General features: G+C 57.1%; 2 protein-coding genes across 3 annotated transcripts; one reads left to right on the forward strand and one right to left on the reverse strand.

The window, feature by feature from the left end:
* The first annotated feature begins 3,935 nt into the window (after window positions 1-3,935).
* Window positions 3,936-14,609, forward strand: INPP5J (inositol polyphosphate-5-phosphatase J). Of its 2 annotated transcripts, none has more exons than XM_058531795.1 (13): window positions 3,936-4,317; window positions 5,967-7,132; window positions 7,489-7,605; window positions 7,723-7,831; window positions 8,041-8,157; window positions 8,429-8,640; window positions 9,079-9,190; window positions 9,330-9,439; window positions 9,583-9,766; window positions 12,537-12,674; window positions 12,834-12,911; window positions 13,038-13,142; window positions 13,341-14,609. In XM_058531795.1, the coding sequence occupies exons 1-13, from the start codon at window positions 4,135-4,137 to the stop codon at window positions 13,842-13,844; spliced, it is 3,135 nt and encodes a 1,044-aa protein (XP_058387778.1). In that variant the 5' UTR covers window positions 3,936-4,134; the 3' UTR covers window positions 13,845-14,609. The 2 variants fall into 2 exon arrangements, with proteins under 2 accessions (XP_058387778.1, XP_058387780.1); XM_058531797.1 differs by having other exon boundaries at window positions 8,465-8,640.
* A 391-nt stretch (window positions 14,610-15,000) lies between these two features.
* PLA2G3 (phospholipase A2 group III) lies at window positions 15,001-19,804 on the reverse strand. The gene is made up of 7 exons (XM_058531803.1): window positions 19,180-19,804; window positions 18,032-18,164; window positions 17,640-17,774; window positions 17,044-17,351; window positions 16,188-16,317; window positions 15,963-16,079; window positions 15,001-15,354 (listed from the first exon to the last, which is right to left on the reverse strand). Exons 1-7 carry the CDS (start codon window positions 19,691-19,693, stop codon window positions 15,141-15,143), a joined length of 1,551 nt encoding a protein of 516 aa, XP_058387786.1. The 5' UTR covers window positions 19,694-19,804; the 3' UTR covers window positions 15,001-15,140.
* Window positions 19,805-20,137: the final 333 nt, after the last annotated feature.

Below are 20,137 nucleotides of genomic sequence, written 5' to 3' on the forward strand. Positions count from 1 at the left end.
CTGGGATCAGGACCCAGGTTTAGTCTGGCTCTGTGCTCTGTTCTGAGCTCCAATATAGAAGTTTCCAGAGACATGGGAGCCCAGGGCAGGTTGGCCTGCAAATGAGAGCCCCTAGATGAGCTTATGTCCCTGCTAAGCCTCTCCTTGCCTGCTGAAGCCGGATGTCCTAGAGCCTTCTAACCTACATGGCTCTGCTGCCCGAGATCCCCTCGCACCAGAATAAAAATAGCCACTCACTTCAGAGCAGCTGACAGCGGGTGCCAGGCTGCCTGGGAGGAGGAAGAAGTGAGGGGAGGGAGGAGGGATGCCTGAGCTCAGCCCCAGCTGTGTGACCTTGGGAAAGTCACTCCTCCTCCGTGAGCCCATTTCCTCAGGGGCAGAATGGGAGGTGTGGATGCCATGAGGGGACAGTGACATAACATGTGGCACTTGGTACCAATAAGGAACCCTAGAGTGAAGTCTTGGAAGGAGAAATGCTCCTCCATGCCCTGTATACTTTCTCCTCCAGGAAGCCCTCCCTAACGCTTACCTCTTCCACCTTCCCACAATACCCTGTAGCACCTTCCACATCTCCAGACATTTCTCAGCTAGCGGCCACAGTGTGACCTCCCTCATGGTGGACCTGGGTCAGGGTGACGGGGGAGCGAAAGGAAGGAGGACAGACCCTTCTCTACCATTGCCATCCTCAGGTGCCCCTGGGAGGTGAATCGAGGAAGAGGAGGAGGAAAGAGGAAGGAGAAAACCTCTCTCTCTTCCCTGCTCATGGTGGATTTACTCTGAGCCAAAGGGCCATAAGGGCACGTGTCCAAATTTTGTATCCTTTCACAGCCAGAACCTTCCACATGCCATACCTTTGTACCTATTGTTCTCTCTGCTTCCTAGGGCATTTCTTCTCTTTTCAATTTGGCAACACGGACTCTCCTACAAAGAAGGGATTCAATGGTCGCCTCTGTAGGGGAATATTATCCACTATCTCCCTGGGAACCCTCTGCGCTGTCCCCTACTGGCTGTGTAATCCCTAGGCCTCAGTTTCTTCCTCTGTCAAGTGGGAATCTTATTACCAACCTCACAGGGTTACCTTGGAGGGTAACTGAGATAATCCATCAACCACCAGCTTCCTACTTTCCTCTTCCTGGCACAAACAGCCTGAAGGGTACACTAAGAGTTTCCAGGAGGGGCCTGGACAAACTGTACCCTCTGCCATGGTACGCCTCCCCCAACCCGGAGAGAGGGAAGGGAGGGAGCCAGGAGAGGCCTCCGGAGACAGCTGTCTCCAGGGGGGCGGTTCTCCCTGGCAGCTGCCCCCGGCCTGCAGCCCCAGAGCCTGTTATCAACCTCCTTAGTCATCACACCAGGAGCTCAAATATAGCTCTTACTCGGCTCCCTTCTCAGCCGGGGTCCGCCCCCCACCCCTTTCCCCTGGCAAGGCCATGTCTGGGTCTCAGAGCCCGTTCCCCTTCCCCCCAGGAATGCAACTACACTGGGCCTCAGTTTCAGCATCCACCAAATGGGCAGGTTGGAGTAGATGATGATGATGGCGGTGATGGTGATGATGGTAACTCCAGAGCTGCTGCCCTTACTGAGAGCTTGCTTGTGCCAGGCTCTGTGCTAAACACTTCATATGTGTTATCTTGTTGAATCCTCACAGCAACCTTAGGAGGTATCTACTGTTTTTATCGCCCTTTCACAAATCAGGAATCTGAGTGACCGCCCAAGTAAGTCAGTGGCAAGGCCAGAACAGAGTCCTCGGCAGGGTCTGAGCTCAGGGAGAGGAGATGATGGGAAATCCTGGGCTGCCCTGCTGGGGCAGAGGAGACCTCTGCACACTCATTTGCATGACATTTGCCTGGCTTCCAAAGGGCATTGATGCCCCTGTCTCAGCTCCAGAAGGCTGAGCCCTAGGACTGGTCCCAGGGGCCTGGATCTGCCCCCCACTCCTTCCAGGATTGTATTAGAAGCTGAGTACTCTTGGGGGTCTCAATTTTCTCATCTGTAAAATAGGAGTCAAAGGGCTGGGCAGCTTAAGTTCAAATTTTCCTTCCCTCTCTGGTGGCCTGAACACCACCGCTATGTCCATCCTCACCTCCTCCCTCACTGCCACCCCAACCTTCACCTCCAACTCCTCCACCACCTCTTCTTCCATCAACATAACACCCCCACCACCTCTTCTGTCCTGGTCTCTCCTCCACTTTTACTATCACCCTCATCACCATTACCACTACCCCTTTATTCTACTATCTCCACCATCACCAACATCAGTACCTTTGTTATCACCTCCATCATTGGCATCACCATCACCTCCACTACCAGCATTATCCATACCATCATCATCACCTCCACCATTGCCATCACCGTCACCTCCACTACCTCCACTACCAGCATTATCCATACCATCATCACCACCTCCACTTCCTTCACCATCTCCATTTATCAGAACCATCACTATCACCTCCACCTTTGCCAGCACCATCACCTCCACCACCTCCACCATCACGGTCAGTCCTCCACTTCCATCATCATAATTACATACATTATCATCTCCACCACTACAATCACTTCCCCCATTACTACTGTCATCATATCCACAATCACCATCCTAATACCTTTCTACCCCAGGGCCCTAATATGGCCTGGGTCTTTGCCGCTGCAATTTCTTGCCTCACAGAGATGCTGGCCCAGAAACACAGACTAGATCCAGAGATAGTCAAGCAGAGGTGGGAAGCCCATCCAGGAGAGAGGAATGAAGCATCGTCCACGAGACTTTTTTTTTTTTTAATAATTTTATTTATTTATTTTTTCCCCCAAAGCCCCAGTAGATAGTTGTACGTCATAGTTGCACATCCTTCTAGTTGCTGTATGTGGGACACGGCCTCAGCATGGCCGGAGAAGCGGTGCATTGGTGCGCGCCCGGGATCCGAACCCGGGCCGCCAGCAGCAGAGCGCGCGCACTTAACCACTAAGCCACAGGGCCGGCCCCACGATATTTTCATGTAGGGGACCACACAGGCCCTTGAGGATACAGAGGTGACTGCTGACCAGCAGGGAGGTCTGGGCACAAAACTCTGAATATTTTCTGCTTAAATTGAGTGGGATCACTCCTCTCTAAGCAATCCAGCAATTCTGGAGGAATTGGGATTTCAGGGACTGCTTAGCAGATAAGAATGAGAGTGGAGAAGAGGCAGACGCAGGGGACCCACAGCCCTCGCTGGCCAAATATGAACTTGTCACTCATTTACTCTTCTCATTCATTCATTCATTGAACAAACACTTCCCTAGGCCTGTTGGAGGCCAGGCCCTGTGCTGGCTCCTGGCCAAAGGAGCTCCCAGGCCTGTTTTTGACCCTCCTGCCAATCCGTTCCCCCACTGCTGGGCCCTTCTCCACTCCAGTTCCTTCCTCCAGATGCCCCAGTTGGCTCGTGCTGGTCTTGGGTCACTGAGGGAGCTCCTTTTCCTCATTGAAACTCAGGAGACTCCCCCCAGCTCACCAGATGACCTTGAGCAAGTCACTCTCCCAAACCACACCCAGTGAGAACTGGAGAGAGGACAGCTGAGAGGAGGTGGGCTAGTATGGGGCTGGCTATGGACATCCGAGGGCAGGTGACAAGGTATCTGCAGAAGAGGAGGGGCCAGTGCTGAGGCTGAGATAGGAAAGGACTCCAGTTGCTGGAGCCCCAGTGTCTGGCTCTGAGATGGGAAGGATAGAGCCAGGCGGGGAGCGGGCACCAAGGCCTGAAAATGGGGCAAGGGTGGGGGCCATGGCAAGCCCTGAGCTGGCAGGGCATCAGGAAGGTCATAGGATCTGGGCAGGGACTCAGGTGTCTCCAAGGCCCCAGAGAGGGTGATGACCTCTGAGCTCGCTTTACCTTACTCTCAGGTGTACTCAGTGCCCCTCCCTTGAGCAAGGGCTGGCCAGGCCTACTGGCAGGAGGGTGGGGGCAGACAGACAGCCTCCTCTATGCTGCAGGTTGGGACCTGGGCCAGGCTAACAGGCACACTCCTCCCTGCCCCATGGCTGTTCCAGCTTCAGCAGCCAGCTTGAAGTGTTCCCAGGGGGTAGGCCACTTTGCCCTGGCCACCTCTAGGTTGGGAAGTGAGTGCTTGTTCCTTTAAATTCTCAGCAGGTTGAAACGGCTGATGACATCACTGGTTCCCGGGAGCGGAGGAGCTGGAGCTGGAGCTCAGGGAGCCCAGGCTGCCGGGGGGGCTGCAGACATGGAGGGCCAGAGAAGCAGTAGCAGCAGGAGGCCGGGGACCCAGGCTGGCCTGGGCCCCCTGCCTGTGCCCCATGGGGTTTCCCAAACTGGGGCACCCTCCAAGGTAAGACTCCTAAAACCCAGGCCCCCCATTCCTGATCCTAGGTCCCACACCCCCACACACACTGCAGGCACCCTGGTGCCCCTGGCTGAGGGGCTGGCACTCTCCTCTGCCCACCAAGCAAGGCTAAGCAAAAAGGGCACCTTGAGGCCTGAGGGGGCAGTGATGGGACACCTGGAGAGAGATGGAGTTAGCCATCTCCAGGAGCCCCCAGGAGAGCCCTGAACTGGGTGTCAGGGGACCCAGCTGTGCTCCAGCTTTGCTGTGTGACCTTGGGCAAGTTGCTTGTCCTCTCTGAGCCAAGGCAAAATGAGGAGGCTTGTCCCTGAAGACTAAAACTGTGACATCTGGGATGTCTAAGTTATTAGTGCTGGAGGCGTTGTGGTGGTTGGTGGGGGGAGTGCAGAGTGGGACACCTGGAGCCAAGGAGGATGCCCAAAATGTAGCCTCAAAGAGCTGAGTTTGGGGAGGGAGGCGAAGGCAGAGTTTCAGGTTCTCTGAACTGAGAAGGACACGGGATGCAGACAGAACTGCATCTCTGGAGGCAGGGATGGGGCCACCCCAGAGTGAGGGTAAACCTTCTGCCCTCCCTGGCAGAGGACGCTTTATCCTGTCTTCTGGACACAGGGACATCAGAAACAAGGGAGGAATGGGAAAGGGAGAGGAGGTCCCTGCAGGGCTCCGTGCCCCCTCCTCCACCTGCTGGACAAAAAGAGGATACCTGTTTGCCTGTCCTCACAGGTGGGGGAGAGGGTGAAGAGGGTCAGAGGGTCCAACCCTGGCACAGAGAAGTGTGATGTCAGGATCAACAGAATCCTGGACTTGCTCTGAATGTTAGAATCCCACTTGGTGAGAATGGACTATTCCACGGGGCTCAAATGAAATCCTAGCACATGATGGGCTTATAAACGCAGAGAATATGAGACCAAGGCTTCCAAGGGACCAAGTGTGGCCAGGGACCCTTCATAGGCTCCTTCGTCTTATAGACAGGGAAACTGAGGCCCTGAGCAGAGAGATGCTTGCCTAAGGTCACACAGAGCTGGGCTTGGAATCTTACATGGCCAGTCTCAGCCCCGGGCTCTTGCTCCTGCATGGGGCTCTAGGAATGGGTGAGGAGGACAGAGAGGCCTGTGACCAAGGAGTCTGGGATATTTGGGGGGGGGAGGAGCCTGAGGGGTCCTGGGTACTGTGGAGGAAGAGTGGGGTATTTAACAGGCTGGACCCAGGGTGTCCAGAGTGGGCAGATCGGGGTGTCAGGTCAGTAGCCCTTGGCCAGGGGAGCAGCAAGGACTGCAGGGAGGGTTTCCCAGGGAAGCTGGCTCCAGGGTGGCCAGGGAGTGGGTGCCAGCCAGGAAAGCAAGGAGAACCCTCAGGGTCAGGCTCACACTCTGCCTAATTTGAGTTGGAGATCTTAGTTTCCCCATCTGTGAAAGAGGTATCAGGCTTGAGGGAGAAGATAGAGTTCTGTGTCCTGTTTCCTCCAGGGGAGAAACTGATTTGCAGCACAATGGATTGAAGTGGGAAATTAGGAAGAACTTCCTTGGAAAGATGTTCCTTTTTTAGCTAGATGGAGTCTGCTGGGGTCTATTTGGAAGTCGGGGCCCAACCCACTGGTTATGGTTACCCTGATTCTTTGACTCTTCCTCTACAAGGTGGACTCAAGTTTTCAGCACCCAGTGAAGGAGAATGCAGCCCCAGTACCCTTGGAACCAAGGCTGGCTCTGGCACCTGTGAGGCCACGAGCAGCTATGCCACCTTCCTCAGAGGGGCCGAGGCTGGCTCTGGCATCTCCCCGACCCATCCTGGCTCCACTGTCTACCCCTGGAAGGCAGAAAACAGCTTCTGCCCGCCGCAGCTCCAGCCTAGCTCCAACATCTGTGGGCCAGTTGGTGATGTCTGCCTCAGCTAGGCCAAAGCCTCCTCCAGCGACCTCAGGCTCAGTCTTGGCTCCGACATCCCTGGGGCAGCTGGTGATATCTGCCTCAGCCGGGCCGAAGTCTCCCCCAGCCACCATGGGGCCCAGGCTGGCTCCAACATCCAGGGACAAGAAGCAGGTGCCACCTGCCTCCATGGGACCCAAGCCAGCACTGGCCACTTCGGGCCTGAGCCTGGCCCTGGCATCTGAGGAACAGCCCCCACAGCCCCCCTCCAATTCTTCTCCAGCACCCAGTCCCATTCTGTTGCCCTCTCAGGAACAGGCCTCTGCTCCAGCATCTGTGACATCAGCCTCAGCCTCTATGGGATGGACACCAGCTAAACAAAGGGATGTCTCAGCCCCTGGAACTCTCCCTGCTTCTGAAGAGCATCTCCAGCCTCCGGCTCAGGCAGCTAGTCCTGCAGGCTCCCCATCCTTTATCCAAGCTCCCCCAGACCCCCGGATCTCCTCCTCCTTCAGAGCCCGGCCTGAGGTCCCCCGCAGCAGCCCTGAAGATCCTGTCCTGCCCCGGCCACCCCAGACTCTGCCCCTGGATGTGGGTCAGGGCCCTCTAGAGCCTGGCACTCGCTCCCCAGGACTTCTGTCCCCCACCTTCCGGCCAGGGGCCCCTTCAGCCCAGACCATGCCCCCAACCCTGCCCAAGCCACCCCGGTCTCCCAGCCGTTCCCCCAGCCGTTCCCCCAACCGCTCGCCTGGTGTTCCCGCAGCCCCTGAGATGGCCCTCCCCAGGCCTGGCACCCAGGGTACAGGGCCTGGCGGGCACCTGAGCCCCAGCCTTCAGCCTCAAGAAACCCCACTGGTCACCACCTCCCCTTCTACATCCACCTCGTCATCCTCCTCTTGGTCAGCTCAGCCTACCTGCAAGAGCAACCCTGGCTTCCGGTGAGGGGCCCTCTCCCGAGAAAGATTGTTGGGGCTTGAGCTCTGAGATGAGCCATCCTTTCAGGGTGGCTTGCCCTACTCTGCCCCAGTTTATCTCCCTGAGGAAGAGTCCTTGGGGGTGCTGGGACAACTCTGGGACTCTCAGAAGACAGCATCCCCTCCTAAGGGACTTACCCACTCCTGCCTCAATTAATCTCTCCAGGGAGAGTCTAGTAGGAGGGATACTGTGGGTCCTTCTAAGGGTTTACACCCACACCTGCCTCAGTTTATTTCCCCCAGAAAGGGCCCTGTGGGAGGGAGGTTGAGGATGAAGGAGTAGTACCCAGCAATAACCCTTCCTATACCCCCACCCCCAGGATCACTGTGGTCACGTGGAACGTGGGCACCGCCATGCCCCCGGACGATGTCACCTCCCTCCTCCACCTGGGCAGTGGCAGCGATGACAGTGACGGGGCAGACATGATTGCCATAGGGTAAGGAGGCAGTGCACGTGGACCCCCTCCTAAGCCCCTCTGCCTCCTAGACCCTTACCCTCAGGAGGGGCTCCTGGGGCGGCCTCCAACCCTACGGCTGCGTCACCGCCCTACCAGGTTGCAGGAAGTGAATTCCATGATCAGTAAGCGGCTCAAGGACGCGCTCTTCACAGACCAGTGGAGCGAGCTCTTCATGGACGCACTGGGGCGCTTCAACTTCGTGCTGGTAACGCCTCCCTCAGTCCCTGGACGGACGGAGAGCCCCTGGATTCCTGGCCCTAGCTCTGCCTTGACTCACTGTGGGGCCCGCTGGGCCTCTGTTGCCGGGTGCGTGGAATGGGAGGATGGAGGAGCAGATCTTAAGGACCGGAAAAGGCGAGGGCGGGGGCAGGAGATTTGTGTCCTGTCCCTCAGCCGCGTCGCCTCCCGCCACAGGTGAGTACTGTGCGGATGCAGGGCGTCATCCTGCTGCTGTTCGCCAAGTACTACCACCTGCCCTTCCTGAGGGACGTGCAGACCGATTGCACGCGCACTGGCCTGGGTGGCTATTGGGTGAGCACCGGAGCAGCCCGGGAGGGGACAGGGCCCCAAGAAGCCAGTGGTTTAGACCGCCGGCCTGACTCACCGGCAAAGTCCCCTCCCCACGCTCCACCCCTTACTCTGACGCCTGCCTCTTCCCAACCCCGCCCAATGCCCCACCCATTTCTAGACCCCGCCCCTTTCCTGCCGGGTCCCAGTGTTCTGCCCCTGTCCTAGAACTCACCGCTCTCCAGGCCTCTCCTCCCTCCTTACACCCCGCCCAGCGTCTCACCTTCTTGCCTAGGCCACGCCCATAACCCTCCCAAACCTGCCTCCCAAGGGCAACAAGGGTGGGGTGAGCGTGCGACTGGCGGCCTTCGGGCACATGCTCTGCTTCCTGAACTGCCACCTGCCGGCACACATGGACAAGGCAGAGCAGCGCAAGGACAACTTCCAGACCATCCTCAGCCTCCAGCAGTTCCAGGGGCCGGGCGCACAAGGCATCCTGGATCACGAGTAGGGACAGGGGCGGGGCCAAATGGAGCTTGGGCGGGGCTCGTGGAGGAGGAGTGGGTCTCGGGGGCGAGTCTCTGAAAACTTGCAGCAAAGAGCAGAGAATCCGCCTGGGTGGGCCTTGTAGGGCGTGGCTTATAGAGGTGGGTGACCACCCAAACTACATCTAGGAACAAGAATACATGGCAAGTTTGATGAGGCGGGAGGAAGCCTGCATGGTGGAGCTTTGCTGAGCGGCAGGGCCTTGCTGAGGGTCAGAACCTAAATTTGCTTTAGATCCGCACTCTCCTCCCCTGCTGCTTCATGGAGGGCTGAAGTCTCTGCCCCCCACCCACCCACCCACCATATCATCTCTAGGGGCAGCCAGTGCGGTTGGGTTGGATAGGGGTGGAGAAGGATCACCAGGGTTCTTCTACCCTGCTGACCCCCACTCCCTAATAGCCTCGTGTTCTGGTTCGGAGACCTGAACTTCCGCATCGAGAGCTACGACCTGCACTTTGTCAAGTTTGCCATCGACAGTGATCAGCTCCACCAGCTCTGGGAGAAGGACCAGGTGCAGAATCCCAGCCAGCACCCCAAACCCCAAGCACACAGAGCATGCCCCAGGAATACCTGTACCCTAGGCTATGGTCCTTGCCCTCACCTGCGCTGCCCAAGCTGTTGTCCAATTCTGCCCTTCTGGACTCTCACAGCTCAACATGGCCAAGACCACCTGGCCCATCCTGAAGGGCTTCCAGGAGGGGCCCCTCAACTTTGCGCCCACCTTCAAGTTTGATGTGGGTACTAACAAATATGATACCAGGTGAGCTCAGCACTGGGATGAGGTGGGGACATGGGCTGAGGTCTTCTGGATAAGGGAGACAGGGAAGAGGGGCAGGAGGCAAGGCCGGGGGCTGTGCCTTGAGCCCCAGACCCTGAAACTGGGGCTACCCCCGCCCACTGCAGTGCCAAGAAGCGGAAGCCAGCTTGGACAGACCGTATCCTATGGAAGGTCAAACCTCCAGGTGGGGGTCCCAGCCCCTCAGGACAGGAGAGCCACCAGCTCCAGGTGACCCAGCACAGCTACCGCAGCCACATGGAATACACAGTCAGTGACCACAAGCCCGTGGCTGCCCAGTTCATCCTGCAGGTGAGTCCTGGCCTCATCCTTCCCTCATGACATCCCCATGCAAGCCCAGTTCAGGATCCCACTGCCCACCTGTAACCCTTGCACCTGCCCTCAGCAGCATCCATTCATTGTCGCAGATTGGGAGTGGGTTATGATCTCCATTTTCAGATGAGGAAACTGAGGCTCAGAGACACAGCATCATTTGCCTAGGGTCACACAGCATGAGATTTAACCCTCAGTCAGTAAAGGAAAGAGTTAGGGGTTGGACTCAGGCTAGTCTGACTTCAGAGCCCATGCCCTTTCCACTAATCTCTAACTTCCTTCTTCTGAGAAAGGTTTAACTTATGTTAAAATTCACATATATAATAAGACCAGCAAAATCACAATGTTTACTCAAACCCCAGACAGCATTCATTCATATCCATTCATTATTTATTTACCATCTTTTTTTTTTTTTAATTTTATTTATTTATTTTTTTCCCCCAAAGCCCCAGTAGATAGCTATATGTCATAGTTGCACATCCTTCTAGTTGCTGTATGTGGGACGCGGCCTCAGCATGGCCGGAGAAGCGGTGCATTGGTGTGTGCCCGGGATCCGAACCTGGGCCACCAGCAGCGGAGCGCACGCACTTAACCTCTGAGCCACGGGGCCGGCCCTTATTTACCATCTTATGATATGCCAGGCACTATAAGAGTGAGGTAGTGATGGGGTGGGGGAGTAGAGAAATAAAAAATACAAAGCTTCGGGGGCCGGCCTGGTGGTGTAGTGATTAAGTCTGTGTGCTCCACTTTGGTGGCCCAGGGTTTGTGTGTTTGGATCCCAGGCACGGACCTACACATCGCTCATCAAGCTATGCTGTGGCAGCGTCCCATGTACAAAGTAGAGGAAGATTGGGACAGATGTTAGCTCAGGGCCAATCTTCCTCACCTAAAAAAAAAAAATACAAAGCTCAACTCTAAATAGTTACCATAATTTAGCACTGTGTTTAGATTGAGGTCCCTGGTTGCCAAAGTAAAAAGGAGAAATCCTGGAATGTCAGAACCAGACCTGAGAGACCATGTAGTCCAACTCTGTTTTTCTAAGAGGAAACTGAAGCTCCTAGTGGGATAGGCATGTGCCCCAAGTTGTACACAGGCTCAGTGGCAGAGGCGGTTAGGTCCCATCTTTTCAACCCTGAAACCCAACTCTGGGCTCTCCGATTCTCTTGATCTGATAAGAGGGAGCCCTGCAGGCCAGAAAGTGTTTTCCTTGGTAACTTTGTCACATGGTCAGTCAGTGGGACATTGGCCAATATCCTCAGCTGGGAATAGAAATCTTCCCATATCTGGCCTCCTGTGACCTTTGGTAAAACGCGTGGGCATGAGATTTACCCCTCAGTCAGGGACTTTACCTTGAGAACCACTCCTTTCGGGCACCCTACTCTGACTTTTGTCCCTTGCAAAACATGACCTGTTGAATACCTACTACGTGCCAGGCCTTGTGTAGGGCACTTCACATATCATCCCTTTGAATGCCTTAGTAGGCCCTGAGCTGTCCAAATTCTCCTTCCAGTTTTACTGGTGAGGGAAACTGAGGCTCAGAGAACTTAAGTCTCTTACCCAAGGCAACACAGTCAGAACAGGGCTCAGCGAAAGTTTTGACCCCAAAAGGCCCTGGAGAGTCTTTTCTAAGAGCCCACCCTAGGGGGCCGGCCAGGTGGCGTAGCGGTTAAGTGTGTGTGCTCCGCTGCAGTGGCCCAGGGTTCGGATCCCAGGCACGCACTTACTCACCACTTGTCAAGCTGTGCTGTGGCAGCGTCCCATATAAGGTGGAGGAAAATGGACTGGATGTTAGCCCAGGGCCAATCTTCCTCAGCAAAAACAGGAGGATTGGCATGGATGTTAGCTCAGGGCTGATCTTCCCCACCCTGGCCAGACCCACTGTTCGGAACCCAGGGGCAGGGAGAGGATGTGCTGGTTTCTTCTGGAGCAGCTTGGCTTAGAAGCTGAGGAGGGAGGGAAACCTGAAACCAGGTAAACAGGGGAGCAGACAAAAGCCTGAGGCTGGCACCACCCTTTTCCTTCCCTGAGGGGCAGAGGTGGAGCCACTGCCCTGGCTACCTGCCACCCCAGCAACCCCACCCACATGGGTGACCCCTTGATTGGCCTGGGGTGACCCTGGGAAGAGGATACTCATGGTTGTAATTTGTCTTCATGGATTGATGACGAACAAGGTAATAGTGGCCCCTTAGTACAGGAGAACTGAAGTCTCTAGCTTTCTACCCAGGGCTCTTCTTGCCCACTCAGGGGTGTTCGGCTTACCCCAGAATATCCAGAGCATCATGAGATTTTACCTGTCCCCCTTGCTAGCATATAGGCAAATCATTCATTCAGCACCTGCTGTGTACTGGGAAGTTTATGGGATGCTTTACAAATAGTATCTCATTGAATCTGCTGAATTAAATAAGATCATCTGAGTTTATAGACAAGAGCCCTGGCATTCAAAGAGGTCAAGAAACTCACCCAGGGTCACACCTGTCAATGGCAGAGCGAGGGCCAAACCCGTGGTCTACTAGCTTCAAAGCTGTGTTCTCATTCACTCCCTAAGGAGGCTGTGGACAGAAAGAGCCCTGGGCTGGGAGGCAGGAAGCCTGACATTTATCCTAGACATGTTCTGCCTCAGTTTCCCAGTCTGTGCAATAGCTTCAAAGGCCCTTCATCTCAGCCGATTTGGGCTGACTCAGGCCCAAGGGCCCTAGGTGCGTGGGATACTGGAGGGTCTCCCCTGATGTTGCCCCCTGCCCCTGGGAAGTTTGCCTTCAGGGACGACATGCCACTGGTGCGGCTGGAGGTGGCAGACGAGTGGGTGCGGCCGGAGCAGGCTGTGGTGAGGTACCGTGTGGAAACGGCGTTCGCCCGGAGCTCCTGGGACTGGATTGGCTTGTACCGGGTGAGAAGGGCAGGGGTCGTCAGTGACGTGGGGAAGGAAGGGCCTGGAGGAGCAGCTGGGCACCCAGGTGGGATCACTGGCTTCTGCAGAGTTTGATGCCACACCAGGGGCTGCTGGGGTTAGGTGTTAGGGGTCACAACCCTGATTCCTCTTCCCCAGGTGGGTTTCCGCCACTGCAAGGACTATGTGGCTTATGTCTGGGCCAAACACGAGGATGTGGACGGGAACATCTTCCAGGTACTTAAGGGGAGGGGGACAGTGGGAAGAAGTCCCCATTGGCCTTGGGGGCTCAGGACTCAGCTTGAGTGGTCCTGAGGCTACCTCCCTGTCTCCAACCTGGGCCTGTACCCCTGGGCTTACCAGGTGACATTCAGTGAGGAATCGCTACCCAAGGGCCATGGAGACTTCATCCTGGGCTATTACAGCCACACCCACAGCATCCTCATTGGCATCACTGAGCCCTTCCAGGTGAGTAGGCCAGACGGCAGGGTCGGGGAGTGCCAAAAGACCCTGTTTATATGCTACATCCTCTACCTTCTGCTCTGTGACCTCCTACAAGTAGCCTGACCTTCCTGGGTCTGCCAGCAGGGAGGGTTGGAGTAGTTCCAAGAGGCCTCAGTGGCTGGTTGGGGAGCAAGGCACCTCAGTGACCAGTCTTCCCCCCAGATCTCGCTGCCTACCTCAGAATCGGCCAGCAGCAGCACAGACAGCTCAGGTGCCAGCTCGGAGGATGAGGATGACAGCACCCTGGAGCTGCTCGCACCCAAGTCCCGCAGCCCTAGCCCTGGCAAGTCCAAGCGGCACCGTAGCCGCAGCCCAGGCCTGGCCCGCTTTCCCGGCCTTGCCCTGCGGCCCTCGTCCCGTGAACGCCGTGGCACCAGCCGTAGCCCCTCACCCCAGAGCCGCCGCGTGCCCAGGGTGGCCCCCGACAGGGGCAATGATGGCGGCAGCCGGGGCAGTAGTGAGGGGCCCTCTGGGCTGCCTGGCCCCTGGGCCTTCCCGTCATCTGTGCCTCGAAGCATGGGCTTGCTGCCTGCCTTGCGCCTAGAGACTGTAGACCCTGGTGGTGGCGGCTCCTGGGGACCTGATCAGGAGGCTCCGGCCCCCAACAGCCTGTCTCCCAGCCCCCAGGGCCAGCAGGGGCTAGAGGAAGGGGGCCTGGGGCCCTGAGGGCAGGGTGGACACGTGGGCCAGATGGCCCCCACTATGCCCCAATCTTCTGCAAATCCACCTGCCTCCCTCCTGCTGCTCTTCAGCTTTATTCGCACCTGCCACTTTGTCCTGACCAGGGGTGGCCAACCGGGGTCCCCCAAACTCAGTCTTGGCACCTCAACTGTGACAATCAGCAAAGCCCTATATGAGCCTCCATCTGGGATGGGGGGGCGATCCTGGAGGTCATTGATTAGGAATTAAATTCTCCAGCCTCACTCCTGACTCCTTCCTAACTTGTTAGCAGTCTGGGGGTGGGAGTAGTCAGAGGAAGGGACTAAAGAGGCAAGAGGATGACAGATCTGACAATTACCAGCTGTATACATTACATGCACCATCTCCTTTAATCTGCACCACAACCCTGAGTTGTGGTGTTGAGTTCAGAGCCATTCTTAGACTCATTTGACAGGTGAGCAAACTGAGGCCTCCAAGAGGTTATGTGAGCCTCTCAAAATCAGATGCCTAGGCACAGTTTAGCTGTGTGTTAGAGGGAGGGAACATTTACTGGTGCTAAGCACTGTCCGTGTATTGGTTCACGCAATCCTCAACAACCCTATGAGATAGATCCTGTTTACACTCCTCTTTTCCGGAGGAGGAAACTAAGTTTCAGAGTGGGAGAGGGAGGTTCCTTACTCAAAGGCACGGGGGAGATTAGAATTTAGGTTTAGAGTAGAAAGAATGGGCCAGGGTTGGGCCAGGAAGCGCATAGCAGCTGTTAAGAGAACGGTTCCCCTCTATGGAATCCCCTCTATGCCCCCCAATCCTAGATCCAGATACAGGCACTTCTGTGACATCCTCATTCTCCCACCTGCTGCCCCAGGCCTCAGTAGGCAGCCGCTGGGGCTCCCCTAGGCGGGTCCTTGAGACCTGTATTAATTTTGCAACATGGAGATATGTGTACCTCCTTCTAGTACTTCTGCTGGGCTGCTGCAATAAGTTACCCCTTCCCCATTCCTATCTGGATGTGAAGTTCCTTGGCAAGGCCCAAGCCCAAGGCATCAGAGTGAGCCTCCTGAACAGCACATCCAAGCACAGAGAGGTTGTGTCATGAGCCCAAGATCACCCAGCACAGCAGGAGACATGGTCCAGCATTTGGGTCTTGACCCGCCCCCCCACCTCCCCCATCCAGCCTCCTGGCTGTCCACAAGAGCCCGTGTCATGCTTCAGTCTAAAACACTGAGAAGAGGCCGGGACTCGAGGGCCTGGCAAAGCCAGGGGCAGGGTCCAGTCTGGTGCCCAGGAGAGCTGGAACTGAGGTCACTGGTTCCAGGATTTCTGCTGCCCCTCAGGTCCTCGGGCTGCCTGGGTCAGCTGCAGGCACCGGTCATAGAATGACATGGGGGCCCTTGGGTGCTCTGAAGGCTGTGCCCGCCCCTCATCTGTGCCTGTGCCCTGGAGCTGGAGTCGCCTCTGCTGAAGTTGGCGCAAGTGCCGAGCTGACACCTCGATGGCCTTAGGGTCTCTGGAACAGCTGTGGGAAGAGAAAAGTGGGGCAGGCAGTCGTGGCTGCAGAGGATCCCACCCTACTCTGCAGACAGTGGGATCGAGGCCCAGAGAGGAGCAGGGCTAGGGCCAGGGAGGGGTGGGTTACACCTACAAGGGGGCAGAATAAACCAATAGCTGGCTGCAGGAACCTGGGCCAGTCTGGGCCTTGGTTTCCTCACCCGTGAAATAGAAAAAGTAACAAGGGACTGGCTTTGAGAATCAGAATTGCAATGAGATTGTGGATTAGGAGTAAGAGTTAAGCAAGCATTTTACTATGTGCTCAGCAGGCCTGGGCTACGTGCATCACACACACCATTTCCTGGGTTCCTACAACCATTTCACAGATAAGGAAAGGGAGGTGTGGCGAGGTTGACTCGACTTGCAAGGTCACTTTGGAAGTAAATGACAGTCAAGATGCAACCCACGTGGGCCAACTGCAGAGCTGAACCCAGGGCACCGGGGGTAGGGGATGATGACAATGGAGCTCAGAGGTGACCCTGTCCCCCGCTCCCTGGGCCCAGGCGCACAGAGAGGGTGTAGGCAAGCCACCCCTTGGGAAAATCCCCCGTCCCTCCTGGCTCTGCCGTCACTTACCCTTTGCCCTCAGCACAGTCCGGTGGAGGGGCCAGCTTGAAGCAGGTCCTGCCCAGCAGCTCCCAAAGCATGTTGGCGCCCACGGGTGGGCCATGGAGTCTCAGGAAGCGTGCCAGACTGAGGGCAGAGGCAGGATCAAGCTGGGGCAGGGCCTTGCCAGCCAGGCGCCCCTCCCCAGTGCCTGGCAGCAGGCAGCCCACCCCTGAGGGCCCAGGCAGGCCTCACCGGCGTGTGCAATTGCAGTGGAAGAGGGGCTCATGGGCCTTATTTATCAGCTGGAACTTGGTCTCTTGAGGCCTGATCTGGTGCTCACACCGGTCCAGGTGGCGGAAGCTGCGGCAGGCCCGGTTGGTGCCTGGAGGCGGGCATGGTGGTGAAGGGAGCCCAGTTCCCCAGGGAGGCCCCACTGATATGCCACTGCCATCCAAAAGAAACGCTGGCACACGTGGTCAATCACACACACAAAGTCTCCCTCCAACTCATGCTATTCATGCCCTCAGAATGCTGGACACATGCTGGACACATGGGAGTCACTGACTCACATAAACACACACACACACACACACACACACACACACACACACACGGCAGTGCTGCCATGGGGGATGCCCAGAGTGCTGACGGTGGTCAGGAAAGGCTTCCTGGAGGCAGAGGTTGCTAAGCTGAGGCTGGGAGAGAGGAAGAGGAGGGGAGAGGGCTCCAGGCAGGAGGAACAGCATGTGCAAAGGCCCAGAGGTGAGAGAGAACAAGCTGCTTGTGAGGAACCAAATGAAGTTTGTGAAACTGGAGTTTAGACAGGGGAGTAGGGTCTTCGGGATCAGCACCTGAGGGCCCCTGGGTGTTGGGACATTGTCAGCTGAGGTAAAAGGAGCCATAGTGGGGGCTCAGTCGAGAGTGACATAGTCAAGTTTGCAGCTTACAAAAATCCTAACTGCAGCACAATTTGATGGGAAAGGTGGGGAGACTCCAGGAGGAGTTCAGAGCAAGCATGGAAGCAACAGAGTCCCCCCATCCCCTCCCCTCACAGAGACAGGGACACTTCCTCACATCGGGGACCCCCAAGATTAGGTTCTGAGCTCACCCTGAGGTTTTAGGCCACCCCATGGCCCCTGGAGGCCTGGATGGGTGACCTCCAGCCGGGCTGTGGGGGCCATATGAGGCCTAGGGGAGGCCACGGGCACCTGGAGGGCTGTGGTGTTGGCTTTGCTGGGGTGCTGGGACTCTTTCCACTGTGGCGGCCACTTCCAAGGGTGCTGCTTCCATCGAGGCTTACTGAGGGCTGGGTTCTGGGGGCTGGGAGTCAGGGGAGTGGCTGGGGAGCTCCAGGAGGCATTGTAGAGGGTCCTGGGCTGGAGGCGGGCAAGGGCTATGGAGCCGTACGTTCTACACCTGGGAGGTGGCAATTAGTGGCGATTGATAACCCAGAATCCCCCCTCCCAGCAGCCCCCGGCTTCATCTCCATGGAGACCAAGGCTCTGCCTGTCCCGTCCCTCATCCCACTGGGTCATGCAGGGTACCCAGGGAGGGTCCACATCCTGGGCCTTGCCCTGAGGAGAGGACACAGAGAACAAGGCATCTTTCCCTGGAGGACAGACAGACAGACAGGCCCCCCTCCCTGGGCTTGGAACCCAGGCTTCCCTCTGGGTAGGAAGGGGTTCGAAGGGGACAGCCACGTACCCGCCCCACCAGTACCACGCCACACACGCCTCCTGCTCCTCCAGAATGAAGCAAGGGGTTTCCAGCACGTTGAAGAAGGCCACACCCACGATGTCAGAGACGGGATCTCTCTGATTCTGCAGGCATTGCTGGAACCTGCCCCAGAGCCAGCACTCAGGTCCCTGGACCACAGAGGGCCACCAGCTCCTCCCCCAGCCCACCCAGTCACTAACAGCCAGGTTTTTTGGGATCCAAGAGTCCCTTCTCCTCTCAGGCCTCAGCTTTCCCACCTGCAGAGTGGGGTCCAGGCTGTCTGATCCTTTAGGATTCTCTGGAATCCCAGTCTCTGCACCCAGGAACTGGATAACTCTGCCCCACCTCTGAGCCCCCAGCACCCCCTGCCCACCGCCAACCTGGCATCACAGCCGCAGTGGGAGATGGTGTGGAATCGGTAGTTTCGGATGCCATAGTTGTACTGGAAGGGCGAGACAGTCTGTGGGCAGCGGTCGTGTTCCCGGCAGCAGAGATCGGGGCCCTGGAAGACCCCTGCAGGGAGCAGAAGGGGCACCAGCTTAGAAGGGTCCTGGGCACCACACACCAGCCACGCTCTGATCATGTGTTGAGATCAGAGACCTGGTTCTCGCCCCAGCCCTGACTCAGACGCCCTGCGTGGCCTCAGCCCAGTCACTCTCCCTCTGTGGGACTCACAGTTTCCAAGCTTGCAGAGAGCACCCAGGTGCAGTCTCTGCTGGGCAACTCCAAGTGCCGAGCAGCCCCCTAGAAGCCCTTGCCCATGGAAAGGTCTTCCTTGGGGGAACTAGAGTCTGCCTCCAGAGTTCCCAAGCTCACACCCCAAATAAAACTCCAAAGATATGAATGTGTGTGGAATGGAATGACAAACAGGCAGGGTGCAACCTTTCTTGCTGGCATGATGAGGCATTGCCAGGATGCCAACCTGCTGTGACTTAGGTGCCAAGTCCTCCCCCCAACCCTCCACGCATACACACAGACAGCTGTACTGAGAGTGCAAAAAAGCCATCCATGTTTCTCACCATCCAGCAAGAGTGCCTTTTACTGAGCACTTCCCGAGTACCTGGTACTTCCCACATCTAAGCTCACAGCAGCCGTGTGAGGGAGGTGTCACTTTCATTATACAGGTGGGGAAACCGAGGTTCAGAGAACTTGGATGTACTGAACTGGGATTTGAACCCAGGCCTTTGGGTCTCAGTGTCCCCTCCACTGAGCATGCTGTGCCCATAAAGCCTCCTCTTGGGTAATGGCTTTTTGGCTCAGCCAATCTTGGATCCACCCCAGCCTGTGCCCTCCCTTGGATGGTAGTTAATGAGGACTCCCAGGTTTGAGTAGGACCTTTCCCATCTACGACCTCATTTAAGCATCCCATGATGAGACTTGTGGCCAGTCCCATTTTACAGATAAGGAAATTGAGGTTCAGAGTGGTTAAGTCACTCCCTCAAGGATACACAGCCTGGGAGAGTGGGTGCCAGGGTGAAAGCCTGTACTCCCCACCCTCAGCCCCACAGCCCACAACCCCACGGCTCACCCAGCTTCGAGGAGTTCCCGGCAGAGTCCCCAACTCCACACCACAGCGTGCCAGGCATGGTCCAACCTCTCTTCACTCGCTGGTGCCCCACACCAGGCGCTGCACTCTGCCCTGCTGCTCGCTTCTGCCTGGACCCTGCTGGACTCTCCTCAGGCATCCGGCAGGCCTCCCACTGACTCTGAAGGGTGGCCAGGGCTCTCTGCAGCTCAGGTCCAGGGGTGTGGATGAAGGATCCCCGGGTGATCTCACCAGCACACACAGCACTGAAGGCTGCGGTGAGTGCCGGCTCATCCTGCTGGCTACACGCCTGTAGCCTCCGTTGCCCATCCCAGCGGGCGTGGAACAGGGCCAGTCCCTGTGCATCCTTGCCCAGGAAGCTCAGGGACCCCAAGGGGCTGCCAGGGATGGGCCTGGCCAAGTGGCAGGAGGTGCTGTCCCAGTGGAGGGCAGGGGAGCCCCCCAGAGCCACCACCAGGAAGCTCGGCATCCCCAACAGCACCACGAGAACCCCCATTCCGCTCTGCCCAGCCCAGTCATACAAAGCCGCCGGGATGCCTGCCCCTGGCAGCCCACCCACGAGGCAGCAGTTCAGCAGCTGAGCAGAAGCAATGCCCAGCAGACCTGGTGCAGTGGGCCGATGAATGGAGCTTTGGGAGGAGTAGGAAGGAGGCTGGACTATGGGGTGATCTCGGGCTTGTAACTGAATCCACTGGCTGGGCAGGCTGCTGATTGGCCGAGGAGTGCACTTGCCGAGGCCCACGCCCCCACTCACCCTGCTTTCTCAAAGCCATCCAGTCACCTGCTGCCGCCCTGCCTGCATGAGGACTATGGGAGCCAAAGCCCTGGGCCCTGGGAGTGGGGGCCGGGAGGGGATCTGTATCTCCCCGGGGAGGAAAGAGGGTCCAGGGGCTCAGAGGCGGCTCCTAGAACTCATCCTCATCCCCTCACCAGTGGTGGC

The sequence above is a fragment of the Diceros bicornis genome, chromosome 35 (genome assembly GCF_020826845.1).
Source record: "Diceros bicornis minor isolate mBicDic1 chromosome 35, mDicBic1.mat.cur, whole genome shotgun sequence".
In the NCBI taxonomy this organism is placed as follows: domain Eukaryota; kingdom Metazoa; phylum Chordata; class Mammalia; order Perissodactyla; family Rhinocerotidae; genus Diceros; species Diceros bicornis.

Bases quoted from the DNA above. Each gene is read 5' to 3' on its own strand.
- PLA2G3 (XM_058531803.1), bottom strand. From the start codon at position 19,693: ATGGGGGTTCTCGTGGTGCTGTTGGGGATGCCGAGCTTCCTGGTGGTG. The intron at 17,775-18,031 runs GTTGGCGGTGGG...GCTCTGGGGCAG, and splicing joins CACTGCGGCTGTGATGCCAG to GTTCCAGCAATGCCTGCAGA. The intron at 17,352-17,639 runs GTACGTGGCTGT...GCCACCTCCCAG, and splicing joins GCGTGGTACTGGTGGGGCGG to GTGTAGAACGTACGGCTCCA.
- INPP5J (XM_058531795.1), top strand. From the start codon at position 4,135: ATGACATCACTGGTTCCCGGGAGCGGAGGAGCTGGAGCTGGAGCTCAG. The intron at 7,133-7,488 runs GTGAGGGGCCCT...CCCCACCCCCAG, and splicing joins AAGAGCAACCCTGGCTTCCG to GATCACTGTGGTCACGTGGA. The intron at 9,191-9,329 runs GTGCAGAATCCC...GGACTCTCACAG, and splicing joins AGCTCTGGGAGAAGGACCAG to CTCAACATGGCCAAGACCAC.